The sequence below is a fragment of the Amyelois transitella genome, chromosome 2 (assembly GCF_032362555.1).
Source record: "Amyelois transitella isolate CPQ chromosome 2, ilAmyTran1.1, whole genome shotgun sequence".
Taxonomy (NCBI): Eukaryota; Metazoa; Arthropoda; class Insecta; order Lepidoptera; family Pyralidae; genus Amyelois; species Amyelois transitella.
In genome coordinates this window covers 9,979,359-9,996,141 of record NC_083505.1, presented here as the reverse complement: position 1 = coordinate 9,996,141, position 16,783 = coordinate 9,979,359, and the positions used below count along the sequence as shown (strand labels likewise).

The window sequence follows — 16,783 nt, the reverse complement described above, 5'->3', positions numbered from 1 at the left end:
ACCAATCTCAACCATTGAGTGAATGACCATAAACTTTGAAATCCTTTAGGTGTTCCAAAATACCGCTGGTTGGATATCCGATATCTTTGAAAAGGCTACGTATCGTATCGTAGTCGACGTTAGTCGACTATCTACATATTTAATTATATATACCTATTACTAATGTCGTAGGTCTGTTGATCGTATGTTCATAACTGTAAAAAAATACTGTCAGTAACCTCGTAGGTAGGGGTAGCGGGTTTGATTTAAAGTTGACAGTCTATCAAATGAGTTAAAAAAAAAGTTTCTTTGCTTCGCGTGTGCCGTGTCGTCCGTCAAAGAAATTGTGTACCTACCACTGTATTTATGTACTGTTTGTTGGTTTTTTATATATATTATTTCAACTGTAAGCAACCATCTAACTCAAATCAATAAAGATGCCGCTCTTGGACGGAAAAGAAATTGACATCTTTTTCGTAAGTGTGCTCATATGTTATTTAATTCATGATTTTGTACCGAAAACCGAGGTTATTCATCTTTTGAACATCAGTGATATTACAGCTAAAATAATAATAATTTTTATCAATACTATTACCCGCGCCTTCATCTATCTACTCCTAAATTTCTCAACCAAAAATAATCAAAATTTAAGTTTGCTTTTTTTAACCAAATATCAAAACAGCTTCATCCAGGCGAACATAACAAACGCACTTACCAGGCTCCACCTGTGTTTTCGATTACGTTTTTTACGGATTTAACCTATATTACTGTTAAGTTTCTACCAAACCCGTTCAGTAGAGTACATCCATCGTCCTGCCAGTGTAAAAGAAAGAAATTTCGTTGTTTCCCCTTCAGAAAATCTTTCTAAGTGCACCCTAGACCCCTAGAATATAAAGGACCTATTTTCATGCCAAATTTCAATCTCAAGACAGTCGCAGTTGTTGGCTTTGCCTACCCTGCAAGGAATATGGATGTGACTATATGTATATTGAAGACCCAGCAGTTTGGATTGTGTTTTAATATGTCAATCAATCAGACCTATTTTTTTTTTATTTAGATTTATATTGATTCCTTTTTTAATAATATCTAATAAAATGGGTATTTGTTCCAGAGTGAAGAAGATTTACCATATGAAGAAGAAATATTGAGGAACCCATTTTCTGTTAAACATTGGCTTCGGTATATAGAGCATAAGAAAGGAGCCCCTAAAAATGAAATTAATATGATATATGAGAGAGCACTAAAAGAGTTGCCAGGATCATTCAAGTTGTGGTATAATTATCTGAAGCTCAGAAGAAGCCAAATTCGTGGCAGGTGTATAACTGATCCTTGTTATGAAGATGTGAACAATTGCTTTGAGAGATCTCTTGTATTTATGCACAAAATGCCAAGGTTATGGATGGATTACTGCACTTTTTTGACTGACCAATGCAAAATAACAGTAACAAGAAAAGCATTTGACAGTGCTTTGCGAGCATTACCCATTACTCAACACCATAGAATATGGCCAATATATCTGAATTTTTTAAAGAAACATGATATTCCTGAAACTGCTGTTAGAGTATTTAGAAGATATTTGAAATTATGTCCTGAAGACACTGAAGAATATATTGATTATTTAATATCAATCAACAAATTAGATGAAGCCGCCCTGAAGTTGGCCCAAATTGTTAATAATGAAAATTTTCAGTCTAAACATGGAAAATCAAATCATCAGTTATGGAATGAGTTATGTGAATTAATATCAAAAAATCCAGATAAAATTCATTCTTTGAATGTAGATGCTATTATTAGGGGTGGTCTCAGAAGATACACCGATCAGCTAGGTCATCTTTGGAACTCTCTGGCAGACTATTATGTGAGAAGTGGGCTTTTTGAAAGGGCAAGGGATATTTATGAGGAAGCCATACAAACTGTTACTACTGTTAGGGATTTCACACAGGTATTTGATGCATATGCACAGTTTGAAGAGCTAAGCTTAAGCAAAAAAATGGAAGAAGTTGCTAAAAAGCCCAATCCTTCTGAAGATGATGACATTGACTTAGAATTAAGACTTGCAAGATTTGAATATCTCATGGAAAGACGACTTTTACTTCTCAATTCAGTATTACTGAGACAGAACCCACACAATGTTGCTGAATGGCACAAGAGAGTTAAACTGTATGAAGGCAAACCTCATGAAATAATTGATACTTATACTGAAGCTGTGCAAACAGTAGATCCTAAACTTGCTGTTGGAAAACTTTACACTTTGTGGGTAGGTTTTGCCAAATTTTATGAGAAAAATGAGCAAATAGAAGATGCAAGAGTTATTTTTGAGAAAGCAACTCAAGTCATGTATGCCAAAGTTGATGACTTGGCTTCTGTTTGGTGTGAATGGGCTGAAATGGAAATAAGACACGAAAACTATGAAGAAGCACTTAAATTAATGCAAAAAGCAACTGTTTTGCCAAGCCGAAAAGTTGCTTACCATGATGATACGGAAACAGTACAAATGCGGCTTCACAAATCTCTGAAAGTGTGGTCAATGTATGCAGATTTAGAAGAAAGTTTTGGCACATATAAATCTTGCAAAGCTGTCTATGATCACATTATTGATTTAAAGATAGCAACTCCTCAAATTATAATTAACTATGGATTATTTTTAGAAGAAAATAATTACTTTGAAGAAGCTTTTAGAGCTTATGAGAAAGGAATAGCTCTATTTAAGTGGCCAAATGTGTATGATATATGGAATACCTATCTGACTAAATTTTTAAAGAGATATGGAGGCTCAAAACTTGAAAGAGCAAGAGACTTATTTGAACAATGTCTTGAACATTGTCCACCTGAATTTGCAAAATCAATTTTCCTATTATATGCTAAATTGGAAGAAGATCATGGATTAGCAAGGCATGCCATGTCAGTTTATGAGCGTGCTACAATTGCAGTTCTTCCTGAGCAAATGTTTGAGATGTTTAATATCTATATCAAAAAAGCTGCCGAAATTTATGGGGTTCCTAAAACTCGCCAAATTTATGAAAAAGCAATCGAAACATTACCTGAAGAAAAAGCTAGAGAAATGTGTGTAAGATTCTCTGAAATGGAGACCAAACTAGGTGAAATTGACCGAGCTCGCGCCATCTATGCCCACTGTAGTCAAATGTGTGATCCAAGAATAACTGCAGATTTTTGGAATACTTGGAAAGAGTTTGAAGTAAGACATGGTAATGAAGACACAATGCGTGAAATGCTTAGAATAAAGAGAAGTGTCCAAGCTACTTATAATACTCAAGTAAATATGATGTCAGCTCAAATGTTGAGTTCTGCAGCTCAAGCTGCTGGTACAGTTTCAGACCTTGCTCCAGGTATGAAAGATGGAATGAGAATGTTGGAAGCAAAAGCTGCTGAAATGGCTGTTCAAAATAAGGGCAATATTATGTTTGTTAGAGGTGAAACACAAGGTCTCAAAGAAAGTTCTGAAAAAGTTGTTAATCCTGATGAGATAGATATTGATGATGAGAATTCGGAGAATAGTGATGAAGATGATGGGGAGGTAGCACCAGTTCAGAAAAAAGAAATACCAGCTGCTGTGTTTGGTGGCTTAGTTCCAGAGACAAAATAAAGTCTTTATCATATTTTAAATAATAAATCAACTTTTTATTTTATTAGTTACTTACACTCCCTATACGTAAGCCTTTCTTATTTACAACAGAAATCACAGAAAACATTTTTTTAATGTTTTATACAATAGGTACATTGAATCCAGTTATATATTAAGAAATTTTACTGTTTTTAACTTTATAACATGATTTTTGCATTAGATGCAATAAGTATTGAAACTATTGATGTTTTGAAAGAACACAACAAGGCAAAAATATGTACACAAAAAATAACAAAATAAATGAACATTTCTAAGATTAAAACATTTATATAACATCCCTTGGAGGTGTGATAAAAAATATAGAATTTGAATACATGTTTTGTTGATCCTGTCTGTAATTGAAGAGAGTAATGTCATTTCGCACTCCACCAAACATTATCAGTTCTCCATTTCCTTTTACTAGTGAATACATTACTATTTCCTCCGGGGCCCCACTCATTTCGCCAAGCCGTGGACATAGCCATGTAACATAATTGTATGAATTTTCATCTATAACACTAGAAATATCCATAACATGCATAGTGAGAGTGTTCCTTTTAATTTTCTTGGCTGCTGGTTGTCTTTCATTGTTTTGTTGAGGATTTGCTTGAGGAGGTTCTGGGTCCCTTCTATTCTCTAGATGAGCAATTTGTCTTTGATTAATGAGATCATTTTCAGGCGGTGTAATATTTGACGAGGAGTCACATGCAAATGCAGCCATTCTGTATTTATTAGCTTCCTGAAGCTGTCGAACTATTTTGATTCCTCTATTCTGTAAAATAATTAAAATAGTTCATTAAACAAAAATTACATTCTAACAGTATTAAATCAATACATACAAATTATCATGTATTTATCCCTTAGGGGGTAGACAGAGCCAACAATCTCGAAAAACATTTTATAAATGCAAATGTCTGCCTGTTTTCTGTGTACAGATACACACTAACAAAATTTTATATGGATATTATAGTTAATTGTAAGTCAAATAAAGTCAAAAGTATTTTCTTTTTTTAAAGCTAAATCTTTACACAATAAATCACACAAACACCAAGCCTCAGTAAATTGAGACATGTGCTATGATTGGTTAGTATTAGTTTAAGATAGGAAAAATTGTTCAGTTACATTAGAAACTAATTACCTTATTTTTGTTTCTTCCCATAGCTGGATCCTTAGGTGAATTTTTACCTAAATCTATTCCATCCACTTGTTTATTTTCTGAGTTAGTGCCTGCAGGGTTTTTACTAGGACTAATATTTTCATTTGTGGGTATTGGATTTGGACATCTTGCCTGTTCATTACTAGGACCTGGAACAGGCTCATTTGGGGCATTATCTTGTGCTTGCCGTACAGAAGCTTGTCTTGGCAGCACACCTCGCCTGCCATTTATATTTTGGTCTCTATCTAATGGTCTTTGTAAACTCTGTTCCACTCTCACTGCCACAGGAGCCCCTTCAGGTCGGCTTAGAGCTGATAATCTAACAGCAGATGTGACTAGAGGTTTAGCGCAATTCCAGCCATTTCTGCTGCGGCTTAAGCTGACAACTTTGTCTCCAACACGGCATGCAGGATTACACCATATATTTGAAGAAGCCCACTCTTTATTTTTCACTGCAAGTTCCTTCCAAGTCCATGTTGGTCCTTTCATTGTCAACATCCAACAGTCACTATATACAAATCGATTTTGTAATGTTTGTACACCACCTATTATTAATAATCTGTCTGAATCTAGACGGATAAGTGATTGAGCATATCGAGGTGATGGCCTTGGTTTTGTTGTTGGCTGTTTTCGCCAAGTTAATGAAGGCATATCTAAAACCCAGACATCATTAGAACACTGTATTTCATGATTCTGAGCAGAAGCCACAACGAGGCCACCAAACACAACCATTTCATCCCCTTTCATACAAGCAGAGTGACCTGCCATTGGTGGAGGTTTATTGTCTGTATTAATAAGTATCCATCTATTTGTATTAATGCAGTAAAAGTGAATTTCATTAAACATATACACACTTTGGTAGTATTGAGATGGTGATGGATATGTCCATCCACCAAATACTATTAAATAGTCTTTATAGTGAACCATAGTAGTGTATGCTTTAGGTACTGGATATGTTCCTGTTGCCAGAGGCCGTATCCACTGACGCCGAGATAAATCAAATCGCCAGAGATCATTAAATGCAGTAGCATTTGTAGTGCAACCACCAAATATATACATATTGTTTTCTAATACACAAGCAGCATGAGAAAATCTTTTGGTTATAGTAGGCACCATATCAGTAGGCCCAATATTTTTCCATAATATATTGAACTCTGCTACAGCTTTGTTTAACTTCATTGAAGTTTTACGCAAGACATCTGAAATGAAATATTGTAAACATTACTAAGATGTATTTTTGTAAATATAAAATTCGAAGTGATCAGGACATGCAATCACAATTGGAAATAATTATTCACATACTTTGGGCGCAATTATACCATCGCCTGCACACGGTCATGCAATTTTGAAGGTCCATGTAAGGAGGTAAAAATCCCAATATGAACTCCAATACTTCATCAGGGAGATCTTCAACACTGTTCCGCAATGTTTCTTGAAACAACGGCTGAGGTGCTATTTCCATTTTTGTAGAATTTGTGCCCTGCTTTTTGTAAGAATCCGATTATAGTCTATATTGTTTATCTCAGTTTAAGTAATCCGAAATTATCCATTTCATTATGCTAATGAGGAAATTAATATTGCTTTTAAAGTAGGATTGTATGGCTACACAAAATAAGAATGACAATTTGACATTTTCCATACGACTTGTCCGGTCTGCTCTGTGCCGAGCCGAGCTAGCTGTATTCAATGACATATGTCAGTATTAGTTTTCAGCCGTGACCGTGACAGATATCAAAGGCTTTTGATAAGTCTTTACCGAGGGAAAATTTAAAATAATGTGGCAAATAAATATAAAATAATTATGTTACATTGGTTACATACACACAGTATTTACGTAACCACGAAACATTTTTTGGACTTACATATGAACCATTATATTTTTTCAAGAGCAAGCAAGCATACCACAGCAGTAGATTTTCAAAAATATATTTTTTTAAACCTTAGGCAATTATTGACATCTTCAATTTTGTCTATAGTTTAGTGCGGATCATTTGACCCGCGAAGTTTCAAGTACCTATATATTTGTTGGTGCCCTAATATTTTTGCATTTACGAACTGTTTTTATTTGAGAAAACTATATAATGAAACAAGTTTGATGTAGAGACTTTCCGTTTAACAATATTTGTGTCACAATAAAAATTTGTGACCAACTGACAGATAACCTAACAAGGAGAATTACATCAATAGTGTAAATATTGTTTGTATCTGGATTTTTCTAAGTGAACATGCATCTGTTAATTCAAGCAAGCCCTTTGATAGATAAGTTGAAGCACTGGCGACAAGTTATAAGCTTCAATGAAGTTCAATTAACAACCTCCCAAAAGGTAAGTTTGTTTATCCTATTTATACATGTACATTATTTCCTATTCCTATTTATTATGTACCTAAATATTTATATTTTTTCAGGTAGTACTATGGAGTATTGGAGTGGTGGGTACCAGTGCTGTAGTTGTCGGAGTCCTGTCTAGATACTTAGCCAGACGCAGAGCAAAACCAATGTTAAATCCCCGTATCCAAAGAGCTATCAATAAGAGAATTTCACGAATGAGAAGTCCTAATGGAGGTAACTCAAGTTCACTACTTTTTAAATATATTCAAGTCCTTAAAGCAGTTCTTAGTGTGATAAAAGAAGTAGGGAATTTCAATATTACTTTCCTCACATTTTTATGAGTAAATAAAGTGAATGCTGAAAAGCCTTATTTAGCAATAATTGATATAATTTCTATGACAGTTTTATATACAAGTGGCCTTACTAGTTTTTAATCAAAAACTCTGTGAATGAATGTGATAAATGCATTGTAGAATACTGAATTACATTTAATTTTCTGTTACAACTGACTTGGTGGTGAAATTTTTAAAATTGAGTTTCAAATGCAGGTCCTCTACTCTGTTTACAACATTTTTATAGTATTTAGTACAATCTCTTAAAAATTGGTTTGTAAATATAGAATGAGAATGATTTAAAACAAGTTACATGAAGCAGATAAACAAGATATGTAAATGGAAATGATGGACATTCTGGTGAGATGTCAGGCCAAAAGAACATGGCATGCATGAAAAGATTGATGAACATGCACGAAGCCAATTATTATGCCAGGATAGACTTCTAAAATATAATATTTCTTACTTATGTATTATTATAGTGTACAGTGAAGAGTTATGCCAAAAGTCAGAAGGCAGACCATGGGGCCCGAAGCATTGCAATAGAGAAAAAGAGTTATTCATTAATTGTGGCAAGTGGACAGATGTAGTCTCTGTGTACCACTCCAGGTAAGAGGTGATGTTATATTTATGTATGTTTTTATCAATTGCAGGCATGGGTTCAGTGGCAAGTAGTGGGGGTCGAAGTAGTCCCCTTGGATTTAGCGAGAGGCTGTCATTGGCTTCGGAATCTATCGGTTCTGGAGCTGGGGATGCTGCGCCACTATCACCACAGCAGCTTGGGGTCATGGGTAAGCTTATTTTTTTTAATTTAATATAGTTTTTTACCGCCATCTTGTGTCCAATAATGTTTTGATGTTATCTTAAAAGTGACCACCTAGGTGTGTATTTATTTTATTAACTGTGGATATTGCAAAAGTAGCCCCAAATCACTGTATACGATGATTTTTTTTATATGGAATAAATATATACATTTTCCTAAAAATTGTAAATGGTAAGTTCTATCCAATTTTTTACAGCGCCATCTATTGTCGAGTAGCGAGAACATAATAAGTGTAATGCTTTTGTTGTGGATTTTAATTTAAGCATTTTATCACAGATAGTATCATACTTAATCTCGTTCACAAATTTTCTTTTTACACCACTACAGTAAAAATTGGTTTGCAAATTGTTGTAAGAAAATTAAACTTTATTAGAATTCATATTGAAAATTTTACTTTTGCACAGAGAGCGCTAAAATTTCAGCTTTCTGAATTGTATGGAATTTGGAACTTTACTCAATAATGAGCCACCCGTCACTTAGATTTGAATGAAGTTCAGAATTTTAATCATTCAGTCTACCTATATCATCATAGGATAACAGTTACTTTTTAGGAAGGTAATTGAATTAGTGTACATACCTACTTCTAAACAATGGAAAGAAAAGAACAGATAGTATTTATAAATACAAAACACTATTGCTTGATTGTATCACCCGCCACATTAAACTCGTACAACCTTGCGATATGATGCCCAAACTGTCCATCCTAACAATTCGCGAATAAAGCATATTAAAAATAATAAGAGCCTAACTCGTTGTCATTGAATAAATATGTAGGTGGGTACTTGATTTGACCATCCTTGCGCTGCTCCAGCGCTGACGTCAGCAGGCTGCTCTTGTGTCTTGTCCCGGCTTCTAACTGCTTCACCTTGACCCACTATAAATGTTTATTTATTATCTGCAGTCTACTTCCAGCGTAGTAATGTTCTAATGCGATGCCAACAATACACGTGCCACTAATCTGCAAAAACCTTTGGCCTTTAGGCGCTTGCTAAAACTTACAAACAGGTCATGATTGTATAATGATGTGTAAAAGGTTACAAGTTACTTGTTTCTAGAGGATAAATTCAATTTTCATCAAAGATTTGTAACTCAATACTGGGTATGATATTATATAAAATAGAGTTAGTATGGAATATTGATGAATATAGTATTACCTAACTACAGTGTAAATTAAACAAAAGGAGTCATGCATGGATCGTTCGTGGCTAGTGGAATCATATTCTCTCTGTTTTGCGTGCATACATAGCATCACATCTTTATCCCTTACGGAGTAGACAGCCAACATTCTCAAAGAGGCACGTCTCTATGACTCGCCCATCGTTTAAAAGAAAAATCCCAAGTTCATAAACCTTTCCCTTGATTAACTTTTATAATTTGCGCGGGAAAAAGAAGCGGCTGGTAGCAACTGCTGCAGCTTGCACTTGATTAAATTTAACTTAACCTTACTATAAAAACGTGTCAACGTAATCTATTATAATGTCTGTATTGTTGTGTAAGTTATTTGTAAAATTTACTGATGTCGGCGTCGCGACGCTGTGCGAGGCTCGCGCGATTGCTAAATTCGACAGAAGGTATTGTGGCTCGTTGGTCTAGGGGTATGATTCTCGCTTTGGGTGCGAGAGGTCCCGGGTTCAAATCCCGGACGAGCCCAGTCTTTTTGCTCTTTAGAAGCAGTTATAATAATCATTATCTCTACATTTGTATTTTACATGTACAGTGTATTATATATTTGCGAAATATGTTTTCCCACTTTGGATTACAAGTTTTACCGTAGAGTATTGCAAAACGTTTAACGGTTCTTCCGCTAACACCATTTCGTAGGTACCAAAGGGCAGGCTTAAAACAATCGAAGCTGAGGCTTTCCCGGGCCCCCACGGGATTATTTAGGCTTCCAGGCACGTACGTACTAACGCACCGACCCACTGACACGGCGTAGGCACCACGGGATAACAACTCGATTATAAAGCAAGACGTGATAAGGTCGGCCTTTATTGTATGTTTGTCGCTATTGCATAATCTTTCGTAGCTATGTTCAATTAAATAGGTAGTTGTCGTAATATGGATGATGCTACTGTGCATATGGGAATTGTGAGGCTATCCATACGTACTTAAAGGGGATTTCAGAGCAAGAGTACCTATATTTTGTAACGAATAAACATTTTAGTGGCTAGACTTCATTTTGTGGGAATTCTCTCGAGGGCGAAGCACTGTGCAAAGGCAAGTTTTTTTAGATTTATAAAAGCCTATAGGTATGATAAAGTTACACAACGGTACCTACGCCCATTCATACTCTTTGCATCCTCACCACTCTGGAGAGGGGTCCGGGGTATGCCTTTGACCAAAGATACGCCTACAATTAATGTGACTGGATGAACATTATTTATGCAATTTCTATAATTCTTCTATTATGAATAATTTATTTATTTATTTATTTAAACTTTATTGCAAAAAAACAAAAAATGTACAAAAGGCGGACTTAATGCCGTTTGGCATTCTCTACCAGTCAACCAGTTGACTAATAGGTATTTTTTGTTCCTAATAATCTCTCAATAGAACAGAACGTAAAAACTTTTTTGCGAAAAAAAATATTTTGTTTCGCTAGTGTATCACACGACACAAATTTTATGAAAACTACGTCATGTAATTTTTGGTTTTGCTATTGCTCACTAGATGGCGGTAACATTGCAACGTCGACACCACGCGACTACATAAGATTCAGTATTGAAATTTCGGCACACTTGTCAGCCGGCTCGTTGGTCTAGGGGTATGATTTTCGCTTAGGGTGCGAGAGGTCCCGGGTTCAAATCCCGGACGAGCCCAAAACTTTTTTTATACAATACTCTCATAATTAATTTTTTAACGTTTTGAAATAAAATTTTATCATTTTATAAAAAAATCAGAGTTTAGATGACTACGGAAATTTTTGCTCCACTTTGCTTTTACACTCTTGGATTATGGGGTAGTATTAGGGGGTCAATTCCGGTGAATATGGTGATGTATCCCCATCCTATACGGGTTAGACAGATATATCAATCACAAGATTTCTTGATGGAAATTCCATAATTAATAGAAAGCTGTCATATAACTGTTGCTGCTAGCCTATATAGCCTAAGAGTACATGAGCCTTTCCATCTGCACTGGAAGAGAAGGTGCTGGTGCACACTGTATTATTTTTATAAGCTTAAATTTTTTAATTCGGTTTTTACTACGCTTCTTTTATACCTACCACCTCGGAAAACATAGGAAGCTTCGAAAAATTTAAGGAAATGGAAGATTGTATTTTTCACTCCTAATTTTCGTTTAAAAAATTAAATCTTTTTTCAAAGGCACAGATTATATCGCTTTGTGTTCATAGATAAAGGGAGAACAAGTGTAAAATGAATAAGATAAAGAGATATCACATTAAGTAGGTATGTAATATGAGGAAAGGTAAACGAACGGGTTCATCGCCAAGTTATTGAAATTCTTAATGTTATTGACCGCTCCAAATGCTTTAATCAATTTTTTAAGGTGTTTAGATCCGTCAATCTACACTCAAATCCCTTTACATCTCATCTTCCTTTGTCCCCGCCGTCTACGCGCTAACTCTGCGTTTGCACCACTTCTCAAACAACCAACCCCCTACGACGGGTCCCTGGGGTACACTTCGCATATCCCTGTCGCTTCGTCTCGTTCTTACACGTGGAGAATAATTACAGTGCCTTCAACCTTTGAGCATGTTCCCTGAAATATGTTCACAAAGGGACTTGAATACGCCGCGAGTGAAAAGCAATACCCACTATTTGTGTAGCGCTTCCTTTTCTTAAACGCTTTTTATTGTTTCACATAAGTTTTTAAGGCGCCGTGTTGAAATGAGAATACTTAAGGTTATTTCGGTTTTTAAACGAAATTATTTGGCTTTACTTAATATGTTGTTAATTTTCAGTATTTTTGTGAATAATCATTTCATTACTCTCTAAAAAAATGTGTTTTGTTACATACTGAAAATGAACAAGAATATCAAGTTGTATTAAAATAAAACTAGCCTTCGTTAGGATGGCAATTTTCGAAATTCCATAGGTGTACCGGCAAGACGTAAATCGTTTAGTGGTGTCGTCTATGCCATATTAATTTCTCCTATCAATTTTCGTGGTCATAACCACTTTAACGCAATCTTTTTATGTTGGTTCATTAAGAGTTACCTACAGAAGCACGAGCACAGTGCTCATGAAACCGAATTGTTGAACCCTTTGCCTGATTTATGTGCCATTATACTCGTTACTTGTACTTGCTTTTCCGTTGAGCTAACTTTTATATTACGCGCCGATCGTTGCCGCCATCTGCTTTCAAATAAATAACCTTAAGGAAAAGGAATTTCTTCTCCTATAGCTTTAGACTCGCCAAATTGAACAAGCACGAGTCCACAAACCGATGGAGTTGAGAAGTAAGGTCAACAAAACCATGCCTTATTTACTTAAGACGGAACACTAGTCACGTGAGTATATGTTAAATAAATGTTACGTTGACCGTCTTACATTTACATCGAGGGTGTTAATAGTTATATTTTTAGAATGGAATAAAACAGGCGTTTTTAGTTTAAAGATTCAACAAAAACAATTCATATTGTCAATGTTAGATGAGTCTTGTATACTTGGCCTAGTTATTCTTACAACGACATAATTTACAAGCGGGATGGCCCACTGCTTTGGATTCGGCCTTTAAAGGCTATTTCTTGTTTTTATGGCCGCATACCGAGGCTCTCACTCCTCAGACATCTAAAGCGATGGAACGGTCGGTTTTTATGTGTCTCGTTTGTACAGTCAACAGAATACTTATCCAAATAATTGCAGTACCACCTAATTGCTTGTCACTGTACTACAGTCCTAATAAATCCATCAACAATATTAAGCATCATCGAACATGGAAAGTTATTTATTTCTTGGTAATTGGATTATTTCACTTTATCTATGCTATTTTATTCTTCATTCAAAAATTAGCGTTTCATGGGGATTCTCAATGGGAATTATAATTTGTTTTTGGCTCAAAGTCAAAGTTATCGAAATTTCCAAATAAATATTCATTCAGGGCGGGCCGCTAGTCAGTAATATACGGCAGAGCGCTGTCAAGGATAAAAGTTCAAAGAAAGATTTCTTACATAGTAAAAACATGCAAATATGCATGTTAGAAAAATTTACATGTAATGAGTCTAGTTTGTTGTCTGTACATGGCAAAAGGCAGTGCGCACCCCATGGCAATGAAATGTCAATGTTACCGTGAACTTTTACAGTGATACTGTACACCTTTTTGGAATAAAATAGAAATGAGTAGGTAAACGTAAGTAAGTCAGATTATGCATATAGAGTCCGGACCGGATTAGTTGGGCAAAATAAAATGAAATATCAATTCATGGTCAATATAATTCACAGTTAAATTAGTGCTATTATTCAATGTAACTACCTATATGTACATACCATGATTGAATTTAGTATTCTTAAATTTCAGACTATTGGTATGTGTACCTCGGTGGGGATAAAGACGTTATATGTATGTGTGAGTTATAGCTCATTCTCCATTGTCTCGATACTCGTATTTTTTATATTTATTATTGCATATATTAGGCATTTGTCTTTCATCTTACCTGATGGTACGTGACGATGAAAACGGAGATGTTACATGCCTATCAAAGGAATACCCATTTACTCTACTTGGAAAGTTCTTGTCTGGGAATATACACTATATTTTGGTAGGCAATTATATAATTTATATATTATATAATTGAAATAATATCCATATTATTTTGGATTAACTTCGACGTCATGTGGTTTTAATTCAGACTAATTCCATGATCCAACCAAACATATTTAATCCGGTTAGATAATAATATTGTACAGATTGTACTTCTTTGAAATTAACATAATTTGTTATGCGGATTCATGGTAACAAGGTTGAGGCTAAATTATTATGTCATTTTATAAATTCTTCCTCTTGCCTTTGAAATGTATGTTACTCGTAAAAAACACTCAATACTGCTTTTGTGGAGATAAAAAAATGCATAGAAAATGTTCAATATGCAGATAAACCTACGAGTATGTAAGGACTTTTTTTTGTAAATAAGGCTTCATGTATCTTTTTTATTGGCTATACCTACTTACATAAGCTCAATATAAGACAAACTTGTGTCAGGCTCACACAAACGCTGAAATACTCGTAAGCTACGGCTGTATCTAACTGTAAAAGTTAACATGAGGGTGTTCAATCTCAGAAAATACCAACTCTTACAGTAGGGAGATTACTTTGGAATAGCTTCTTTAGATTTCCTATTTTAATAATACGAAGAAAATTATAAGTCTGTTTTATAACATAATTATCAATTTACCTGTCGGGCTAGGTAATAGATAAATTAATTTAAAGACATCAACGCGTTATCAATTTTCCTAAGATTCCAAAACGAAAAATCATCATACCCGTTTGCGCAGGAATTTCCGGAAATCCTCTTAAAGCGCATCCCTAGACAACATAAAGAACCTACACGCGAAACAAGTGTCAAGACCCAGCGGTTTGAGCTTTTGTTATGTCAGTCAGTCATTTAACTTTCTTTCTGTTATATATTGGCGGTGTAAGGGCGCAACCAGTTGTCTATTCAGCAGCTGGCTAATCATTACCTCCACGATAACGATACAGCCAGTCCAGTACTCTCATCTAGCTTGCTTAATAAACTTAAATATGTGTTTTAATATAGAGTGTAAGTTCATGCACGCGGCGGGATCTTCATCCCCATATAAGGATCCAACTTGCCAACAAATCTCTCCCAGCACTCTTCGGTTATGCGTTAATGCGTCAGTCAGCATTTTCTTTTATATACGATTTCTCGAGGTTTAAGAAAGAAGAGTCTGCCATCATTCTTATATAAATTATTTTTAAGCCCGCAATAATTATGGGTAATGGAATTTAATGAGGTGCCGGACAGATTCCCAGCCACACCATGGACCGACTTTGATTAATGATCGCGTTGACAAACACCCACGCTGAAATATTACGTCAACCGACAAGAGGCATAAGTCGCGTAGCTTAGTTTGTGTTTACATTATGTTACTTATATATACGTTACAAACATCACTCGGAATATAACTTGAACCAAAATGGCGGTAGTCTGCGTAGCACCAAAGTTGCCTTGCTTAAAGCCTTCAACACTTCGAACACGATTTCTGTTTACATTCCGGGCATTTTATATACTTAAGTAGGAAAAAAGATAAACACTATGTTCTGTAGTTAGACACCCATGTATGCAAATGAATATTTACAGTGAATTATCAACACATCATTATTATGCAAATTATGTGTGTTTACTGTCCAATAAGTACATGCGTGGGACGTGATGTTTTTAAAGTTATGGCAAGTAATAAATCGATGTCATTGTGTTCTTCCTGATTTGCTAGTCCTACAGTATACGCTACTATGACCATGCATCTAACCAGTATCCAAGTAAAAATTTAAATAGGTAAATTATTATTATTGATTTTTTTTCTAGCAAAGTTAAACCAGTTACGTGCAAGCCACAAATAGGCAGTTTCTACCCTGTAATTTTCTAAATTGTACGCGTTATCTTGAATATTTGCGTACCTTGTGAAAAATGCATATAGGTTTTTTTACAATAATATATCACAAAAATTTTTTACCGACATACTTACATTACATACATATAATCCCGTCTATATCCCTTTCGGGGTAGACAAAGCCAAGAGTCTTGAAAGACTGAAAGGCCACGTTCCGCTGTACTATGGCTTAATGATGGAATTGAGATACAAAATGTGCCAAGTTAGCCCATCGCCTAAAAGAAGAATCCCAAGCTTATAAGTCTTATCAGTTAATTTATTCGCCTTATAAGATATCCCTGGGAAAGAGATGGAGTGGTCCTATTCAAAAGTGTCGGGAACCACGTACGTACGTACGTTTAGTTGTATCTATGTTGAAACGTACATTTCATATACACTATTATTTTATTAGGAGGTCATTTATTATTATTTGGAGGCTGTCAAGGCTAAATAGGACAAAAAATCGCTAGTATGTCGTAGTGTTAGTTCCAGCGTAAGGGACTCATCCCATAATAGAAGTATATCGTCGACTGACTATCGACTAATTAATATATATGTTATATAATATGTACATATTTACAGGAAAAATTCTAAAATAATCATTCCAATGTAAGGAATACAATCTCTTAGGATTCACAGCCGGGGTTCATTTGTGATGAGCTAAAAGAGCATTTTATTTACCCTCTGTTACTATTGTATCGCCTCCCTCTATCAAATTGCAGACACATTAGGCTTCGTTTACAAAGTATAGCAGACCATACGGCGCCCTTTTCCCCTTCATGAAACCCGGTCTTGTCAGGGTCTACATTCGATCTCTCCATCCTATTTTTTTTCTGTATTTTCTTAAAAGAATTGTACTGGTATTCCTTTTTTTTTCTATTTAAATTTAGGTTTTATATTACTTTAATGGTAACATTTGGGTATGACTTTCCCACTCCTGAATCTTGTCCATATCGGTTACCGGTCTCCTT

At 35.1% G+C, this 16,783-nt stretch overlaps 3 protein-coding genes and 2 non-coding genes across 6 annotated transcripts in view; 4 read left to right on the top strand and 1 right to left on the bottom strand.

Annotated features, from left to right (window-relative positions):
- The first annotated feature begins 171 nt into the window (after positions 1–171).
- LOC106129046 (pre-mRNA-splicing factor syf1 homolog) lies at positions 172–3,618 on the top strand. The gene is made up of 2 exons (XM_013327481.2): positions 172–455; positions 1,091–3,618. The coding sequence occupies exons 1-2, from the start codon at positions 417–419 to the stop codon at positions 3,581–3,583; spliced, it is 2,532 nt and encodes an 843-aa protein (XP_013182935.2). The 5' UTR covers positions 172–416; the 3' UTR covers positions 3,584–3,618.
- A 202-nt stretch (positions 3,619–3,820) lies between these two features.
- On the bottom strand, positions 3,821–6,412 carry LOC106129047 (F-box only protein 42). Its single transcript, XM_013327482.2, has 3 exons — positions 6,060–6,412; positions 4,740–5,956; positions 3,821–4,373 (listed from the first exon to the last, which is right to left on the bottom strand). The coding sequence occupies exons 1-3, from the start codon at positions 6,217–6,219 to the stop codon at positions 3,888–3,890; spliced, it is 1,863 nt and encodes a 620-aa protein (XP_013182936.1). The 5' UTR covers positions 6,220–6,412; the 3' UTR covers positions 3,821–3,887.
- Positions 6,413–6,728: 316 nt separating this feature from the next.
- Positions 6,729–16,783, top strand: part of LOC106128997 (mitoguardin) — a 46,907-nt gene continuing 36,852 nt past the window's right edge. For both annotated transcript variants that reach the window (XM_013327414.2, XM_013327413.2), the window contains exons 1-3: positions 6,729–7,081; positions 7,164–7,320; positions 8,072–8,209. In XM_013327414.2, coding sequence (XP_013182868.2) covers positions 6,983–7,081; positions 7,164–7,320; positions 8,072–8,209 — 394 coding nt within the window. In that variant the 5' untranslated portion in view covers positions 6,729–6,982. The remainder of the gene's footprint in view (positions 7,082–7,163; positions 7,321–8,071; positions 8,210–16,783) is intronic.
- Trnap-ugg (transfer RNA proline (anticodon UGG)) lies at positions 9,820–9,891 on the top strand. The gene has a single exon. It is a non-coding gene; the product is annotated as a tRNA-Pro (tRNA).
- Trnap-agg (transfer RNA proline (anticodon AGG)) lies at positions 10,989–11,060 on the top strand. Its single transcript has one exon. It is a non-coding gene; the product is annotated as a tRNA-Pro (tRNA).

What these genes read in the sequence shown, in the direction of transcription:
- LOC106129046 (XM_013327481.2), top strand. Translation starts at nt 417, where the DNA reads ATGCCGCTCTTGGACGGAAAAGAAATTGACATCTTTTTC. An exon ending in AAGAAATTGACATCTTTTTC is followed by an intron (nt 456 to 1,090) that starts GTAAGTGTGCTC and finishes TATTTGTTCCAG; the next exon opens with AGTGAAGAAGATTTACCATA.
- LOC106129047 (XM_013327482.2), bottom strand. Translation starts at nt 6,219, where the DNA reads ATGGAAATAGCACCTCAGCCGTTGTTTCAAGAAACATTGCGGAACAGT. An exon ending in ATGGTATAATTGCGCCCAAA is followed by an intron (nt 5,957 to 6,059) that starts GTATGTGAATAA and finishes ATTTCATTTCAG; the next exon opens with ATGTCTTGCGTAAAACTTCA. An exon ending in TGGGAAGAAACAAAAATAAG is followed by an intron (nt 4,374 to 4,739) that starts GTAATTAGTTTC and finishes ATTATTTTACAG; the next exon opens with AATAGAGGAATCAAAATAGT.